At 34.1% G+C, this 18,846-nt stretch overlaps 1 protein-coding gene across 1 annotated transcript; it reads left to right on the top strand.

Annotated features, from left to right (window-relative positions):
- The first annotated feature begins 852 nt into the window (after positions 1–852).
- On the top strand, positions 853–18,545 carry LOC128547289 (uncharacterized). The gene is made up of 2 exons (XM_053519518.1): positions 853–968; positions 16,140–18,545. The coding sequence occupies exon 2, from the start codon at positions 16,150–16,152 to the stop codon at positions 18,196–18,198; it is 2,049 nt and encodes a 682-aa protein (XP_053375493.1). The 5' UTR covers positions 853–968; positions 16,140–16,149; the 3' UTR covers positions 18,199–18,545.
- The last annotated feature ends 301 nt before the right edge of the window (positions 18,546–18,846 follow it).

Genomic DNA, 18,846 nt, shown 5'->3' with positions numbered 1-18,846 from the left:
CATTTTGTAAATGAAATCAACATGATTCATCCATAAAAAGAGAATGTAAATAGTAAAATTTAAACTACTATAAATGTGGGGAACACTGCCCCTTGCTGTTTATTTAGGTTATTCTTAAAAAAGGTGTTGTAGAAGTAGCAATTCTCCAACTTGCTCATGTTGCTGAAAATTTTAAAATGTTAGACCGAGATTACAAATGCATCTGGAAGGACGTATATAAGTTAACAGTTCTTTGAAAACGGTGAGTTAGACAAAACTATATGTTTATTTTCTTTACATTTTATACCACATTTTGTTTCTACAAGGCAAGCTAATTATTAGCTAAAATTTCAGCTCACGGACGTTTATATGTTGTTACGGACGCAACCATCCGAAAATAAAAACAGCGTCAGTTAAGAACTATAGCTACTAATGAGTTTTTAAAACTACACTGAAAAGGGATGGTCTATATAAGCTTGCAGATAAAGTTATGAAAACCCAATTATTCAGGAAGAGCCTAAATTGTCCACCTGTTATCTTGTAGAACGACTGTGTACCATTAATAATTAACGGAACGATTATCACGAAGTTAACGAGGTCACCAGGTTGTGGTTGGTCTTTAAACACTACCACGGAGGTCGCATGGTACAGTTCGTTTTTGTAAACATTAAAGATTCTTTTTGTAACCTTAACTCAGGGTTCCATATCTTATAGTGTGTCTTGTATAAGAAAAAACGTGAACTCAAGCTAAAACAAAACATAATCAAAAGGTAGAAAGCTCATTTTGTAAGTAGAGAAATTTTGGTTTGAAAACGTATAAACACGTATGACCTAGTAATCGAACTGTATGTAGATATACTGAGTAATCGAACTGTACAAATTAATATGTAGATATACCGTGTATATTTATGTCATATTGATTATGTTTTCCGATACGACGAGTCACAAATCTTTGGTTTTTCTAGTTTCGTTTTTCAAGTAGGAAACAGGTACGTACGTTATGGCAGACTTTTTTTTAATTTACGTAAATTTACTAAGCGAACGTTTTCTAGTATAAGGGCATATAATATGCGTAACTTCAATTCACTTCCGAACATTATTTATACCACAATGTATAAATAATTTTAACATTTCAACTCTAATTGTTCGGTCATGTAATCTACGGTTTCATGCCGTGAATTCCCAGTCAAAATTACCACTTTAGATTTTCGCAGTAGAGAACTGTGGCAAGTCTATATCTGCATGTAGTTTTCGTGTGTCTATCGGTGTGTAACATTAACGTATTCACATTGACCGTTAATTATAGGCTATAGCATTTATTTTATCCATCGGTATTTAACAATTTAGAAGAGTTAAAGACCCGTCAATACCTAGTGGTCTAATTTTTCCTCCAACATGAACTTTGTGCAAATAATTCTGGTAATACTGGTATCATACAACTATTCTACAAGATGACAGGTGGACAAGCTCAGTCCGGTTTTCATAACTTCATCTGCAAACTTACTCAGTCATTCTCTTCTCAGTATAGTTTTATAAAAAAAATAGAATAATAACTATCTTACACTGTATATAGAAACAAAGTGTTATCTAAACTCACCTTAATACATGAAGCACCGTGCATACTGCTACATTAATTGAATAATATATTTAGTAATTCATTGTCATAGCCTTATATCTGTTACTGTCAAACTGTAATTAGACACTTGCTATTTCTCATTTCTCCATACAAAAATGTATAATTACAATTATGGAACAATCTGACTGAAGTACTTGATCTTCTAAACGAAGATCCGAGAATGACCCATTCTTAATCGTATTCTGTATATTTTTGATTTTACAGAATTTTTTATTTTAACCAATCAGACGACTTGTTCGAATGTCAAAGATAAGAAAAATGTGTAGGCTGTCAGGGACTCGAATCCGGGACCAGTCGCTTACAGAGCAAGTGCTCTACCGAAGCTAACACTTTACCGACAGAGCTAACCGGCTGACACTTTACGTCATAAAAAATGTAACTATCAAAAACCCAGTTTTTATTCTTACAAAATGTTGTAAGTAAGTAAAAATGTGTAGGCTGCCAGGGACTCGAATCCGGGACCAGTCGCTTACAGATTTTTTATTCTTACAAAATGTTGTAAGTAAGCCTTCTGCCTGGCTAACGGAATGGTCGTCAGAACGAGGCTATCAATAGCACGTCTTCAGATCCTAAGTATAACGTAATAGGAGATGTACTTTAGTCAGACAGCATTATGGAAATACAATAGGGTTATTATAACAGTAGCTTGATCTGGGATGCAGTATTCGGCTCGAGTAGATTTTGCCAGATCGGATCTCACGAGGCGCGCAAGCGCCGAGTGTGATCCGACCTTGCAAAATCCACGAGAGCCGAATACAAAGTCCCAGATCTAGCTACTGTTATAATGACCCTTTTATTATATACCTTTACCATTTTGATTCTTGTTTTGTTCTTGAACGAAATCTTCAATGTTTATCGATATTAAATGGAACTTAGTGAAGTTTTGTATGTGCGCTGTTTATAGAAATGTGTCGGATCATGCATATTAATGAAAAAAGTCCGGCAACATACAATACGGAAGGTACAATACGGAATTTAAAAGGTACAATACGGAATTTTTGTCTGTCTGTTCATATTTAATTGTAAAATACAAGCCGATTTTTTACAGAATTTATATAGGTATATAATAAAAAAAGTTACAGTTAGTTAGTGGTGTGTCTTTAAGGTAACTTGACAATAGCCACTACTGACCTTGACATTTTAAAGGGATAAGTACAAATATATACATAACTCTCAAAGTTAGAATTGAAGCTCAAACAAGAGATGGCACTATTAGTGACAAACGCCCCCGAGGTTTGTCCAAGAATGCTACAGTTCGATGCGCAAAATATGCCAGAATAGTTAAGGTATGACTAATTTTTCGACAAGAGAAAAAGATTCTCCGAAGGCAACCTTGACCGTAGAGCTAGGGTCTGGGTCTTGAACATGAAACACTAACTCATCATAGGGAAAACTGTGACAAATAATGTTTGATGACGGCAGAGTTATTGACTGGACAAGAAACATAAATTTTAGCTTTTTAATCTAAGTTAGCTAGTGGTCTGGTTGTTATGCACGACACGTTTTCTCGTTATCGGGGAATATTTCTGCAAATTAATTTCGAAATTTCTTGATTAATGACAGAGTTACGAACCGGATATGAAACAGACCTTTTTGACCTTAGCTTTCACTTCACTTCTAAGTGTAAACTTGATCTTGGAGCTAGGGGTCTGGGTCTTGCGCGTAATCATTTTGTGGGGTCGAATCTACGTGAGTTTTTTTTTCATGTTTTGTCTTTGTGTGTGTGTGTGTGTGTGCGCGCGCGCGTGTGTGTGTGTGTGTGTGTGTAAACATAGCCAACTGGGTAATTTCGTATGAATACACACCAACAAAGCGGGGATACGCCACGAACCGGGGAATTCCCCGGTTCAATCTAACAATGCCACGTTAATCCTGACCTTGAAATTAGTCATCTCTCGAAATTTGAGCCTACTCTGAGCGATAAAAATTTATTCCCCGGTTTGCAGGTTCTAGTCATACACATATCTCACACACAATTAGAATTTTACCAGAGTGTGTAACCTTCGCAATTTTCTGCAGTTCCCCAGTTAACCTGTATACAACTCGTAATACATACACACCAAGATTTAAATCATTATCACTGATTTAACACATGTTTTCGTCATTTTAAGCTCATGGGTGAAATAATAATGTTGATCATTAATTAATTACCAATTATATATGTTTTCACTTTCACAAGACGATATCTATGTTTCCGAATACCTTGTCCGGCTTATCGTTTCACCATTTTGCTGTTATTGCCATGTTAATAAAATGTTTGATAATAGAAATATTGTATTAAAATATTACAATATTCAGGAGCATCACTCAAAATATACAGTTTATTTATGATCTATCACTATATATTCATTTTACAAACTTTCAAGTTCAAGTGGTGCTTATATATGCATTGCTTTTTCCGAAAATATCTGTCAGTATTAGATCTATAAAGAATTTACAACGGTTAATAATGCAATATGTAAACAGATGACACCACTACAGCTATATCTCAAAGTCTATAGTTGTTAAAAAGGACGTTTGCACCCGCTCAAAGAAAAGAAATATGAACGTATTGAACAAATTTTGTTCGAATTAATATACTTTTTCCTCTTTATTTGCATTTCGTTAACTCTTCTAAATTCTTGGTATCATATATATCTTTATTTACATTTCGTTAATTCTTCTAAATTATCGATATAATTTATTTGTTCATTTCAAATTTACTTATGGTAATTCATTCGGTATACAAACGGCCTATTACCGGTAAACTGAAATTTACGACTTGCAACTTCAATCAATGAATACTTATTTTTAATGATCTTGCTAAGTATTATTTATAGGGTGCAGGTATCGGCAACTGAACAGTCACTGGTATTTCAGCGGGATTCACACGGTTCCTGTGTCCTGTTTGGGGATTATGTGCGATTTCATAATTAAGCCAATTCTTTTTAAATTCTTCAACATTTCAAACCTTCATCTATATATAAAATAATTGAGTGGTATTTATCATATCAATAAAAGCTATCGAATAATCTTAATTATTTCCTGTATAGGTACAGCAGTACTTTAAGATTTTTCAATAGAAAAAAAACTTTACACTAAATTTCTAGCAAAAAAAAAAAATTGTCGGCCAAATGAGTTCTTTTTACTTGGCAATATAACACTACTGATCGAACAATACTTGTTTATTCACAAACCCAGAACCTTAGCTTTTTTGAAATGCAATAACTATATTTTTTCAGCTATGTTTTATTCATGTATTCTGTAAATATGCGCACTAACTTATATTTGTCTCCGCCAAATAGCGGTTACTTCGAGTACAAAATTGATTTTTACATTGCATATGTGGCATTTTTAATAACTTTTAAATTAGGGTCTCGGGTTTATTCATAATCAGCCAACATAGGTGCTTATCATTGTTAAAAGGCCAAAGTTTGCATGTCTCTCAAGGCTTCCTTTTGGTTAAGGCAAAGAAATAAGTTGCATACCTCTAACTTCACTCCAACAGTTTAGGAATAAAATACAGAGTTTTTGGTCTCCCAAAAGTAAAGTAGATACTAATACCTCTCAAATTACTGTCCTGCATTTGCAAAACGGCTGCATTTTTTATGTTCATTACCTATAATCAGCTGTCTACTAGTAATGCAATTATTTATGTCAACAGAAATAAATACTGCAAAGCCGAGATATTTTAACACAGTTTTATTTATGAAGTATTTGTCAAATTTAGAGACCACATAAATCATAACACTAGTGCATTATCTGATTGATATTATCTACCACACATCAAAGAAAAGGTCACAAGGATCTGACTCCAGTACGTTGTAAATACTGTTTAAACAAGCCTAGATCATAGCTAACTCGTGCGATTATCTTAACACGGAATTTTCATGCTATTTTTCGCGCGTATTTTGTTCAGTGATCGCCATGTATAAAAATGGATGTTACAAAAATGTTTCAACAAAGCATAGGCAACGAAATGTGTTGTACATGTCCGAAATATTTGTAGTTTACGACGGTTCTAATAAAATGATAATGCTGCGGCTGCACGGGTTTATTAACATTTGTCAAAATATGGAGGTCGTGATACAATTAAACACATGGAAAACAACAACAAAACAATTTTAACTTATATTCTAAAAAACTTCATAAAATTAGATATTCACGTTACGGACAGATATGTCCTGTAGAAAAATTGTCACTAGAACCTCCAACATGAAGCACATTATTTTAATACTTATAGTTCTACAGAACAGTCTATGATTTGCTGTGTTTTGATAAGCATCTTACCTTTGTAAACTATCGCTTTTAGAATTATACAAACAAAAAAGTTGTAACACAAAAATGAAAGTTTCTGTTTGTCGAGGCTATTGATATATCAAGTGTTATCATTGACGGTCTCGTATATGTGTAAAGTATGACATCTCAAAGTCTCAGCGTTCTACACATACCAAGGGTAATTTTTACAATACATAATGCTCACTGACCAAAAGGAGAATTTTTCCTGCCACTGACATTCCTATCTTTCAACTATAAGTATGAATTTGGCATACAATTATCTGCACATGATATTTGCTTCAACTTCAGGTCTGTAGAAAAACGACATTTTAAGAAATTTTGTTTGATGATCAGTTTTGTACATCCAATGATATATCATACCGTATGTATATTGCGGTAGCACTTATCGTTTTTTTTTGGAAACGAAGAGCGAAAATCACTGGTGATTGAACTGACAGTGCTAATGAAAAAAGAAACAAGAAACAGATGAGTCCCCAAGGTGTCAGAAAACACAATATGTTATACATTGAATGAATTCCGATATCTTCATAACTTATCACACATGTACTAATCGTTAATGGAAACTTGAAAACAGAAATTTTATTGCCGGGGCTGTGACAAAAAAAGGATTTTTATTGAATAGAAGGCTTTCAAATACACAACGACATTATTCATTTTTACATAAGATTATTTCATACTTTATGCATGTAACTGTCCAACAAAAAATAAGACATTTCCCTATTCGATGACACACTAATGCTGTATTTATTATGAGTGCAAGTACATTTATTTTAGTATTGACAGTGGCATACATATGCTTTACTGGTATTAATAGCACTTAAATACTTCTTTTTTTCTGGGAAACACAAATATATCAAAATCATGAAAATACTTAGTACATGTACATAAAAGTTTAGATAAAACAAAAACAATATCGAATGCATTTAAAATACCTATGACTGATTCATTTTATTCTTCCTTGATCAGAATGATTTTTACACGAGCATTACTACATGAAAGTGTTTTATACGTCTGCATTTGATAGAAAATACTTATATACTTTGTATTACGGTAATTTCAGCTGTTTCTTCAGTTTTCATTCTCCTAACTTTGTAATTATACTATATATACCTTTTCGTGATTGAAACTCTAGTAAGTATTGCTTGCAATTAAATCATGTTCATTTTCAAAAAGGAAAATCGCCACAAAATTGGGAAAAAGATTTTCTCAGAGTGGGATCCGAACCTATGACCCTCACAAATTCTGAAAGATTAACTGTGTAAAGTAATCGTACTAGTGAAGCCTGGTTTTCCAAAAATAAGATAGAAACAAAAACTTCTTATACGAAAATATATTGGTAACCAAAAATGTTGTTTGTTTAATTCTTTGTTAATATTATTTGCGATTTTGTCAGACAAGAAATAACGATTTTCACGCAAAAATCAGGCACTGCGTATCATTGCGGAGGTTGAATGAACGATTCCCCGATATTTGATTCTTGTTTCCACATATCAAACTGAAATTTTACTTTGCAAATATGCGCAAAAGTCTTTTTCTAAGAAAGTCAACTTTTCGTTAACGGATAAAAATAAATGCTTTTTCACTGTTATTCTTCCTGATTTAAGGTTATGTGCTATCTTATTCAAATTAATTACCTCGATAACTCTGTTGTTTTCGTCTTAATTTTAACACAAATTTGCCGTCACTCTCAGCGAGGGTCATGGGTTCATATCCTACCATGGGAACGTCATTTTTTACCATTTTGTAATACCTTACTTTTTGAAACTTATCATGATTAAATAGCAAACGGCACTAAAGTTTAAAACCATATAATGTATACAATGTACATGTATATACAGCTGTATAATAATAAAATATTTCAAAGCTAGGAACACAACAACTGAAAAATATGTTTATAAGGATCTTACATGCCTGCCTGTGTAAGACGGGGTTTTCCCTACCCGAGGGACAGTGTGGAATGGAAAACCGAGCGTTAGCGAGGTTTTTTATCCATGCTATCCCGAGGGTAGGGAAAACAGCTGTCTTACACAGGCAGACATGTTAGATCATTTTTCTTGCTTATCATGTTCAAAATAGATCGTTGAGACAAATAGGTTTTTGGTATTTCCTGACATTATTTATAAAGTTTATGACGTCACAATCGTACCAGTACTATGTAACGTCACCTTAGTGCACGCTATTTTAGACAAGATTTTTCCCTAGGGAAAGACAGGAATATCGTTCCCCGGCGCGTGCTCGGATAAATGTATACTTTCCCCGATAGGTAGGCAAGAATAATATTACCCCGATTGGGAGATAATCTCAGTGGTAAGTTGCCTGTTATTTTTTGTTGTACTCGAATATACAAAATTTCCTTAATCCGAATGATTTTTATAGAAACCACTAATATGTTTTGACTGTTAATACTGTCAGGCGCGTAGCTAGGGCATTTTTCATAGTACGCAGACGTAATGGGGATGGGGGGGGGGGGGGGGGGTCGGTGTATCCTCCCCTTGATTATTTATCAATGTGAGAACGGCAAATGGTGCATTTTATCGCCTGCTCATGACGGAGAAGCGAGAGATCACAATGGCGAAGTTCGAAAAAACGAAAATTTCAGGCTTTAACATTAACATTGGGTAGACATTTTACCAACAATATTGAACCATAGAAAAATATTAAAAACATAGCGTGATTGTTGATATAATCTCAACGACATCCAAACCCAAGTATTACACAAAAATCTTGATTGGGCAATCTTTTTAGAATGTTGTTTAAGGTCTTCTGAAATATAATACTATAATTTAGTTACCTATAAGGCCATTGAAAAAAATATAATCACCAGTTATAAAGAAAGAACATATTTATCTCACTGTGTAATAGTTATAGTATGTGTGAGAGTGTGTTACCAGGATATATCAGAGCTAGGGGTACATCGAGGGTATTTTTCTCTGCACATATCGTCGAGGCCGGTAGGCCGAGACAGATATGTGAAGAGAAAAATAACGAGATGTACCCCTAGCTCTGATATATCCTGGTAACACACGAGCACTACATATTATAACTGTTTTATCGCATAGTTTATCATTAAAATTTATATATCATTTTCATTTAAATTTGTTTATTATTATTTTTACTATTTTGATTCCCTTTCTGCGCCTCGCTGACTGAAACACTAAAACTTCTGTTTTAGAAAATGTGTTCCCCAGATAAAAGTACCCAACAAATTTCTGCATTGGTTTTAAATCTTTGCATTTCATTGGCCAGACATATTGTAAAACTTGTTGTTTTGTTTGTAAAAAAAAAATCAAAGAAAAAGAAACATTTGAGAAATCTCAGAATTTCATATATTTCATGTATTTCTGAATTTGGCAATAACTATCAAGTTTTTGAAATATTCTAGTTTATTTATTCTTTTACTTTATAAATGTAGGTGTTTGTGACAATTCTTTCTCTGTGAACTGTAAATTGGGGCTAAAATCATCTTTTCTTTGAAAGGAAAAAATTATACTCCCTTGATAGGACCTCAATAGAGAAAAAGTGTTCCGATATATATCGGAACAGTTTTACTGTGCTGATATATATCGGAACACTTTTTTTCTTATGAAACTCCATAGAGATTTCCGTGTTGATATATATCGCAACAGTTTTGTAAGATATCAGCACAGTTTTGTAGTAATAATGTGTGTTACTATGTATAACATGCTGCAAAGATCAAAGGAAAATTGCCGCACTATGCGATAAGAATTGGTTATCAGATACTGTAATATCGTGTGACTTGTACCGGTGTCAAACCTTGGCAATACGCGTAGGATTTAACTAGGTGTAATTATTTGATTTCTTTTATATTTTATTTTCTACAACATTGGGACCATGGAATAATTGATAATTTTATAGTACAATTATAAGATATATCTATGATGTCTGAAAATATTATGCGTGACAAATTACTTCTGCAGTGATATACAAATTGTCCTATTCAAAAGCTTTTAGCATTGAAAATGTCTCTTTGCCGATTTCTCAACCAACAGTTTATCAATTTTTGACATTATAATTATTATAATTTTATTATAGAAATTTGACTCTTTAAACCGTTAGCGTAGACGTCTTGTGAATGTAATATTTCACATGGTCAGGATTATTACAAAATAAGCAATCAAATAGTAGGATAATGACTGTACCTAAATTGTTATAAAACTACAAAGACAATTATTGCGGGATTTCAATGCACGATAAATCAACCAATTATAAAAACTTCAGTTTACTGTACTTTAAACAATATATAACACGCCATGTACCCGGATAATCTTAACTCTGTTCAGCGACCCTAACTCAGTGCCAAAATGGCTGACAGAAAGACGATGTATGTAGTTAATTTACTTGTCTTTTTCATGTTTTTATGTGAGTATGCAATGTTAGCGTAAAACTTTTGATAGTCATAATATCCTGTATTGATGACATGTTTTGTGAACTAAATATTTCAATCGAAATGTCACATTATGTGGCTGGAATTCATTAAAATGTACTAAAAAAAGTCTTCAGAATGAACATGTTTTATGTTTCTAACTGTTTTAAAGTACCAGAAATTGCAGTAAGACCTTACTTATTAAATGTATTAGTTCCATAAATATCTCTTTGACAATGTTTAACAGTATCAAAGTTTGAAATTGATTTTTATAGTTTAAAAATTGTATTGATTATGAGGTAGGTTTAAATTTTCGGATAATTCCTAACTGGTATAGGAAACAGTGTCGGATAAATACGAACTTAGAATGGATAAACACCTAACCAAACGAAAACGGCTGTTCGTTTGTGCTTTTTTATGGACTGTTGATGCTCGAAGTTCTTTGATCTACCCACCCCTGCAGGGATGTGGGGATCCTATGTCCAACTTATCCGACTCGTGATTTTTTTGCCAGCGGACAAGTGCATTTTTCATTCTGTGTGTCAGCGGACAAGCATACTTTTTCAGGTATAAAATGATAAAACATAAAATATCATTTAGATTGTGTGTTGCTTCAAGTGTATGGAGGTGATAAAGATAATGGGTTCTTTGACTAGGTCTCGCGCACACTGTAATTCGGTGACTATGATAAAATATCAGAGAAGATTTAGATACAAGAAGATTTATTTAACGTCGGATAAGTATAAACATATAACACTAGCTTAAAGCTATTTTCCGACAAACACATGTAAATAAGCTCAACATAACTAAAACAGCTGTAATAAAATGCAACTATGTTAAAGCACATTAAAGCAAATAAAGCATCTGGCTCTAAGTAGATAAGAAACAAATCACAAAGTATCACATACATGTTACAGCGCATTAAAACAAAATAGCACATGATAGGTACTTGCAAATAAAAGGAAAAAGTAATTTACCACATACAGATTTAGCACATTTAAAGCAACATAAAAAAAGATTAGCCGACACTACAGAAAAATAGAGAGTCACATTTTACAACATGCATTTAAAAGAAAAACAACATAAAAGAAGAAATCATATACATGCTAAAGGGAACATAAGAATACTTAAAGTAGCTGAAGAAAATATTTGTATCATCAGCATATAGCATTCTGTAACTAAAACTAAAACAGGAAAACAAGGGTTACACACAGAGAACTATAAGGACATTTAAAGACATCAGAAACGTAAACAACTTAAAAAAGTATTATGACAAGTTTGTAAGTAGAATTCCAACTGCTGAGACAATAAGTCACTGTCAAAGGAAATATTTGAGCCAGCCAGTAGTCAGCCAAATTAAAATCAAAGCACACAGAGATCGCAAGTATGACTTAAATAAGTCGGAAAGTTTTAAGGTCTTTCTCTGAATTCATCTGGCTTTGCATCATTGCGTGGGCAGTGTTTCGGGCATGGACCCAAAAGACCCCGAACACTGCTTACGCGATTTCAGACTTTTATAAACGTTCAAAGGCAAATATTTCAAACTGCTTATTTTTTACCACAGTTACTGAGATATGCTTTTCTATTTTATTGTCCTAAATAAAGACCTCGATCTCAAGTCTATTTGCGCTTTCATGAAGGTTTAATATTACAAATCAAAGCAAGTGAAATTTGACTATGGACAAATGGGTTTTTAAGTGTCCGTGGACAAGTGAAAATGTAAGGATAACACACCCTGTCCGTCAGTCCATGCATCATTCCCCATACCACACTACACACATACACACTTTTCTTCCTATTTACCGTCTGAAAAAATATCATATTTAATAATTAATCATAAATCTAATCCAATTTAAACAATGTCAAAAATATTTCCATTAGCACCTCTATAAAAATCTCTTACACTATACGATATATACAAGATTTGAAACAAACACAATTCTTCTGAAACAGTGTGTGTGTGTGTGTGTGCGTGCGTGCGTGCGTGCGTGCGTGCGTGCGTGTGTGTGTGTGTGTGTGTGAGATGGAGGGAGAGGGTTGGAGACTACAGAACTTCGAACATCGGTGGTATTAAATAATTTCTTATATAAATATAATAATTTTGACATTTATACTGAGTTATTTTTGAGGGTTTATCCAGATTTTTCCAAACATTGCTATTTGCATCATATTAAAATTAAGAAAAAATATTTGACTGTAGTGGGCATACATATAACATGTCAACTCATTCATTTCTATAGAATACTAGCCAGTTAGGTGTTTATCCGTCACGCAATTTCGTGTAAGTTAGGTTTTTATCCATTCCTCATGTAAACTGAGTTCGGTTTTTATCAAATCAAAGTTAGGCTTTTATCCCTTTTCTCGCTGTCAGTACATTTGAACATGTATTGTGTCAACATGTAGTGGGTTAACAACACAGTGTAAACGGGCCTATAAAGCAGTATATCTTTGCTTTCAAACAACAAAATAGTCGAGACATCAAAAGCATAGAAGTATTTTTAAAGATTTTTTGTAAAAGTTTTCATTGAAAAAGTTGCCTTGTTCGTCGTTTTTCCACCTGAAAACACAAGGGTTGATCTATTTAACATGATACATTTTGAAATAAATATATACTTGATCAATGGAGATAGACATAAGAACAGAAAATTCCTTTATACATCGAAATTACACAGAAAACAAAGTTGTATCGGCTTTACATCCGCCATGTTGGCACTGAGTTAGGGTCGCTGAACAGAGTTAAGATTATCCGGGTACATGGCGTGTACATGGATAGTGAAAGGGTAAAACCGTTGATTTTAGCTGTGACCTTGACCTTGAACTGACATGACTGACTCATGAATTCTGCACAACGTCTTGATGAGGTGATCATTTGACCAAAGTTTCATGAAAATCCTTCAAGGGGTTTAGGAGATACAGAGCTGAAACCTTTGACCTTCAGTTGTGACCTTGACCTTGAGTTGACATGGCTGACTCATGAGTTCTTGATGAGGTGATCATTTGATCCAGGTTTGATGAAAATCATTCAAGGGGTTAAGGAGATACCAAGAGTGGACACCAAATGGAAGGCTCAAACCTTCGACCCTTAGTTGTGACCTTGACCTGGCATGGTTGACTCATAATTTCTGCACATCGTTCTGATGAGGTAATCATTTGACCCAAGTTTTATAAAATTCCTTCAAGGGGTTTAGGAGATATAGAGCGGACACGAAATGGAAGGCTCAAACCTTTGACCTTCAGTTATGACCTTGACCTTGAGCCGACATGGCTGACTCATAAGTTCTGCACATCGCCTTGATGAGGTGATCGTTTGACCAAAGTTTGATGAAAATCCTTCAAGGGGTTTAGGAGATATAGAGCGGACACAAAATGGAAGGTTCAAACCTTTGACCCTAAGTTGTGACCTTGACCTTGAGCCGGCATGACTGACTCATGGGTTCTGCACATCGTCTTGATGAGGTGATCATTTGACCCAAGTTTTATAAAATTCCTTCAAGGGGTTTAAAGGCCTAGATTCACTACTATATAAGTGCCCCCACCCCCTCCCCCCAAATCCAGTATACAACTCCCATCTTATCTGCTGCTTATCAGCGATTATGTAATAGCAACTTATTAGAGGGCAATTAGCACAGCAGGGACCCCAACTATACGGAATTCCGTACAACTAGACCATGAAGATGTGTGCAGTGGAGTTGAAAGAAATTAATTTTTCTTCAGTAAATGTGGAATGATAATAATAATTATTATTTTAATATTATGTAGATGATAATAACTATTACTTTAATGTTATGATAATGATAATCATAATAATAATAATAGAAATAATCATAATTATTATTATTTTATTATAATAATTATTATTATATTACCATTATTATTATTATATCATAATTATTATTATTATATCATAATTATTATTATTATTATTATTATTATTATATTACATATAGGATGATAATAGATACAGTAATAATGAAAATAATGATAATAAAACACAAGTATAGTAAAACTTCCTGAGTTCTTTGTGCTGAAAAACAATATTTTTTATTTGGAAATTTATTTTCATGTATTCATGTAATCAACATTATATGAATATAGAATTATTGTGTTCCATCTATACGCAATTTTCATTTTCAGTATGCCGCCAAAAGGGACATTTTTCATGATTTGCTTTGTAACTTTGAAATGCACATTCTGTTTTTAATTTAGACAAATGTTATTTACAGTATTCTGCAAGCTTTAGATGAGTGAAAGTCACATTTTTCAGAAATATCACAATTCTCCAGACAGAATTTGAAAAAATAAAAGCTTGCGTGTTTCTTTAAGTAAGTTTCTCATTATTTCAATATTGAGAAAATAAGTTTCTGATTTCTTATTAGTGTGTTTGATCAAGAAATATTTTTCTTTACATAGAAATGCCAAAGGAAAAACTAGTATAACTTTAAAGTTATCAATTATTCTTTAATTTAAAATAAATTACATTGTTTCCCCTTCTCACTAATAGATACACTTGTAAGGTAGACTGACTCTCCAATAAACAATTACCCTTGTTTATTGGAGCCATACTGTGATGGTCATTAACCCCCAACTGTGCTGGTGAAGACAAAAATCCCTTGGCCCACTGCCAAAATCTAGGCCTTTAAGAGATATAGAGCGGACACAAAATGGAAGGCTCAAACCTTTGACCTTGAGTTGTGACCTTGACCTTGAGCCGGCATGGCTGACTCATCATTTGACCCAAGTTTTATAAAATTCCTTCAAGGGGTTTAGGAGATATACAGCGGACACAAAATTGCAGGCTCAAACCTTTGACCTTGAGTTGTGACCTTGACCTTGAACCGACAAGGCTCACTCATGGGTTCTGCACATCGTCTTGATGAGGTGATCATTTGACCCAAGTTTCATGAAAATCCTTCAAGGGGTTTAGGAGATATGGACCGGACACGATTTTGTTACGGACGGAAGGGCGGACGCAGACCATTCCTATAATCCCTCCACCACGGCGGGCGATTAAAAAGGGGAAAAGAAAGTAGCTTATAGAAGGAGAAAAAAGGTATTAAATACATAGGCGGAAGAGAGAGTATAGGAGAGTATCTAATAGACCGGAAAACAATATCGAACAGGCGGAAAAGTAAGTAGCTTATAGACACAGGAAAAGGTATCAGATAGACTTCTAAATAATGTGGGAAAAAAAAGCAGACGAGCTTTTTGATAATGGCAACCTTAAACTTCTTAGTTAGTTTTACTTATTTAAGTGATTTCTTTTCTTGGTATATTAATACAGTATTTAAACTTGACATGTATGATAATTTACAGCTTCAGACACCTTATTTTATCATTGTAGCGGTGCTTCTTTCATATCGGACACACTTTAACCTCGTTCGATTATTTTGATCATTGTTTGGTTAGCCTTAAATAAATTGCATCTGTATCGTTATTTCTGCTGTTTGAAATTCTTTAAAGAAAAAAACAAAAAAAAAAAAACAACATCAAATAACCTGCTGATACGAGGTCGATTAATGTTTTCGCAAAAGAGATTATTAATTAATTCAAGTCGAAATATAAAACTCATTAGATAGCATTTAGTCAATAATGAACACCAAATTGTTTTGCACACATTTTTGCAGGAATGAAATAGTTTCTGTTTATGGATTTGGCATTTTGTTTTTCCATCATTATATTTGAATCAAAAGGTATGTGAGAAGATGAAAAGTTTTATCGATTCGTGATAAAACACTACGAAAATATAACTCTTCCTTCCATATAAATCTGACCGACTCCACCTTTATCCGTAGTGGGTAAGTTACAAAGCTGTTTCTTTTAATTCTATATATATCTAAAACATATTTTTTATTACAATTTCAGTTAAACTGATATGGCAGACGATAAAGTGTTATCACTGCTGCTGAATGCGGAGCTGGACTCGGTTGGTTTCAACAAAGGCGCAGTAAAACGTCGTGTAGAAATGTATAACAAACGATCTGAGGCGAAAGCTGCGGCAACGCGGAAGTTATTGGAATGCGATTACATTGAAAAAAATATTGTTGGTAGCAGACGAGATGGAATCGCCATGGAAACCAGTGACACTGATGTCATGCAGATTCATCATGGTGTTACTTGTTCATCAAATGCCTTAGATTTTGACAAGGAAGACGAAAAATGTTGTCTTCTTTTAGATTGTGATGCTGCGCCACCTGGATATGCGTTTCTTACATTGAACAAACATTGTGACAGCAATGGAAAGTATTTTAAGGACATAGAAAATGCGGTTGTTCATCGTAGAGACAGAAAGTACCTGTCTAGTGAAAAGTACATGTCACTCATGGAGAAACAGCAGACGGCATCTCGACGAGGATGGTTTGGAGGGAATGTAGTAATTGGAACAAGAAAAGGACCAGCTATTCCAAAAACATTGGATGCTTTAGGAATCGAAACCGATCTTGTTGGCGCATTTTCGTCGTCGTATGAAGAAGGTCTTAAAAGATGGAAAGACAAAGAGAGACCCTATAATTGGCCAAGCAAAACAGACGTGAGATCAGCTGCTCAGTTGCCTGTTTATGTTGTGGCAGTAGGAAAGCATGGAACCACCGATGAAGACCTGCAGTGGAGAATAAGTTTTAACGCCGCTGAAATGCTTTTAGTTCAGTCACTGAATGACTCGCAAACCAAAGTATTTGTGATGATGCGGCTTCTTGCAAAACATGTCATAACGCCGGTTTGTCCAGACATAACATCGTATGTGGTCAAAAATGTTGTGCTTCACCTTGCAGAACAATTTCCACTCAAAGAGTTCAGAAGGGACACTCTTATTGATAGGTTTTTTGATTGTCTGAAATATCTGCGAAACTGCATAGAAAAACAGCGTCTTCCAAGTTACATGAATCCAGAAAGAAATCTACTGCACAGAAAGTTACTGGACGCCAGAATAGTATCTGACACTACACGGACGATCGACAACGTCATGGAAAGAGGCAAAGAAACTTTGCTGTACTATCTTACGAATAAAATGAGACCAGAAAAGATAAGAAGCACATACCCAAGGCTTGCTGAAGTTAAAGCATCACTTGTCAAAGGAAACACTGAAGACAGATTTGCGCAGAAAAAAGTTAATGCTATGACTCTGGACCAACTCACAGACCTTCATGTGCATGACAACAGTTGCACCTCTGAATTGATGTTGTTCCTACACGAGCTTTACTATGTGTACAGACCTTATGTTTCAAAATACGGGTTCAAAGCCCTCAGATCTGATCTAAGCAAAATACGTTCAAAGTTTGAATCAGGTAGTGCAACTCTTCACCTTGAGATAGAAATGTGTACCGATGAAGTTTATGGTGAAGATGAACAAGATGATGAACTGACCGGTAAAGACGGAAAAGCTTCTGACTCTCAGGAAAATGGTGATCATGAAGAAGATCCTAGAGATTTTCAAGGTGCAAGTAAAGGAGAAGATCTAGAAGAACCAAGAGTCAATAGTCTTTCTGGTCAAGTGTGTAAATATATTACAGTTTTGTCGTACACACTATTGTGGTCAAGTATTTTGATAATGAAATTCATGATGTTGAACTTATTTGAAGTGATACACATGTTATGTTTGGTTTCGATTTGGTACTCGTCGCGGCAGTATGTACTGTATGAAAATACATATTATATCGACACTGTTGGACTGGTGTTAATTGCACTGACTGGCTTTTCATTCATGCAGAAAAGGCTCGCACAAATGATTAATATATTTTACATAGCACTGCTGATTTCCATCTGGAGAATGAACATGTCATATTCTGACCCATACACATTATACTTCCAAGAGCTGATCGTTATGTTGGATCCACGGCAAACAGGGGTGCATAACTTCCATAAGACAAATCTTGACTTTAACGAAGATCTATACGATTTCAACACAGGAAGGACTATGTTTGTGTAAACATGAAATGCTGGAAAAAGTGATATAAAACGCTAACGAACGACCTGAGTAAAATTACTGAAAAATGATAGGTAATATGTTATATTTTATATATATTTTCAATGACATGTATCATTAAAAGATATTACATGTACACCAAAATATTCGTCTACAGTTTTCGCAGTTACAGTGTGACGAATGTGTCGTCTGCTGAATTCATTGCTTGTTAACAGTAATCCAAATTTTAGGGTGTCTTTGTGCACGGATTACAAATAACATTATTTTTTAACCACTTGTACTTGTAGCATCTGATGTTGCCTGATGTAGATTGTAAATTCATTTCATAAAGCTACGCACTGTTCACAGGATTACAGTAGTTTGTTCTTAATTGTAACTCATCTCTTTCATTTCACCGTCTATGTTACACATTAATGATAACACCATTAAGGATTACAGTAGTTTGTTCTTAATACTTAATTGTAACTCATCTCTTTCATTTCACCGTCTATTTTACACATTAATGATAACACCATTAAGGATTACAGTAGTTTGTTCTTAATACTTAATTGTAACTCATCTCTTTCATTTCACCGTCTATGTTACACATTAATGATAACACCATTAAGGATTACAGTAGTTTGTTCAAAATACTTAATTGTAACTCATCTC

Source organism: Mercenaria mercenaria, chromosome 12 (genome assembly GCF_021730395.1).
Source record: "Mercenaria mercenaria strain notata chromosome 12, MADL_Memer_1, whole genome shotgun sequence".
Taxonomy (NCBI): Eukaryota; Metazoa; Mollusca; class Bivalvia; order Venerida; family Veneridae; genus Mercenaria; species Mercenaria mercenaria.
The sequence above is the reverse complement of the archived record's forward strand: the minus strand, read 5'-3'. Positions and strand labels throughout refer to the sequence as shown.

Bases quoted from the DNA above. Each gene is read 5' to 3' on its own strand.
- LOC128547289 (XM_053519518.1), top strand. From the start codon at position 16,150: ATGGCAGACGATAAAGTGTTATCACTGCTGCTGAATGCGGAGCTGGAC.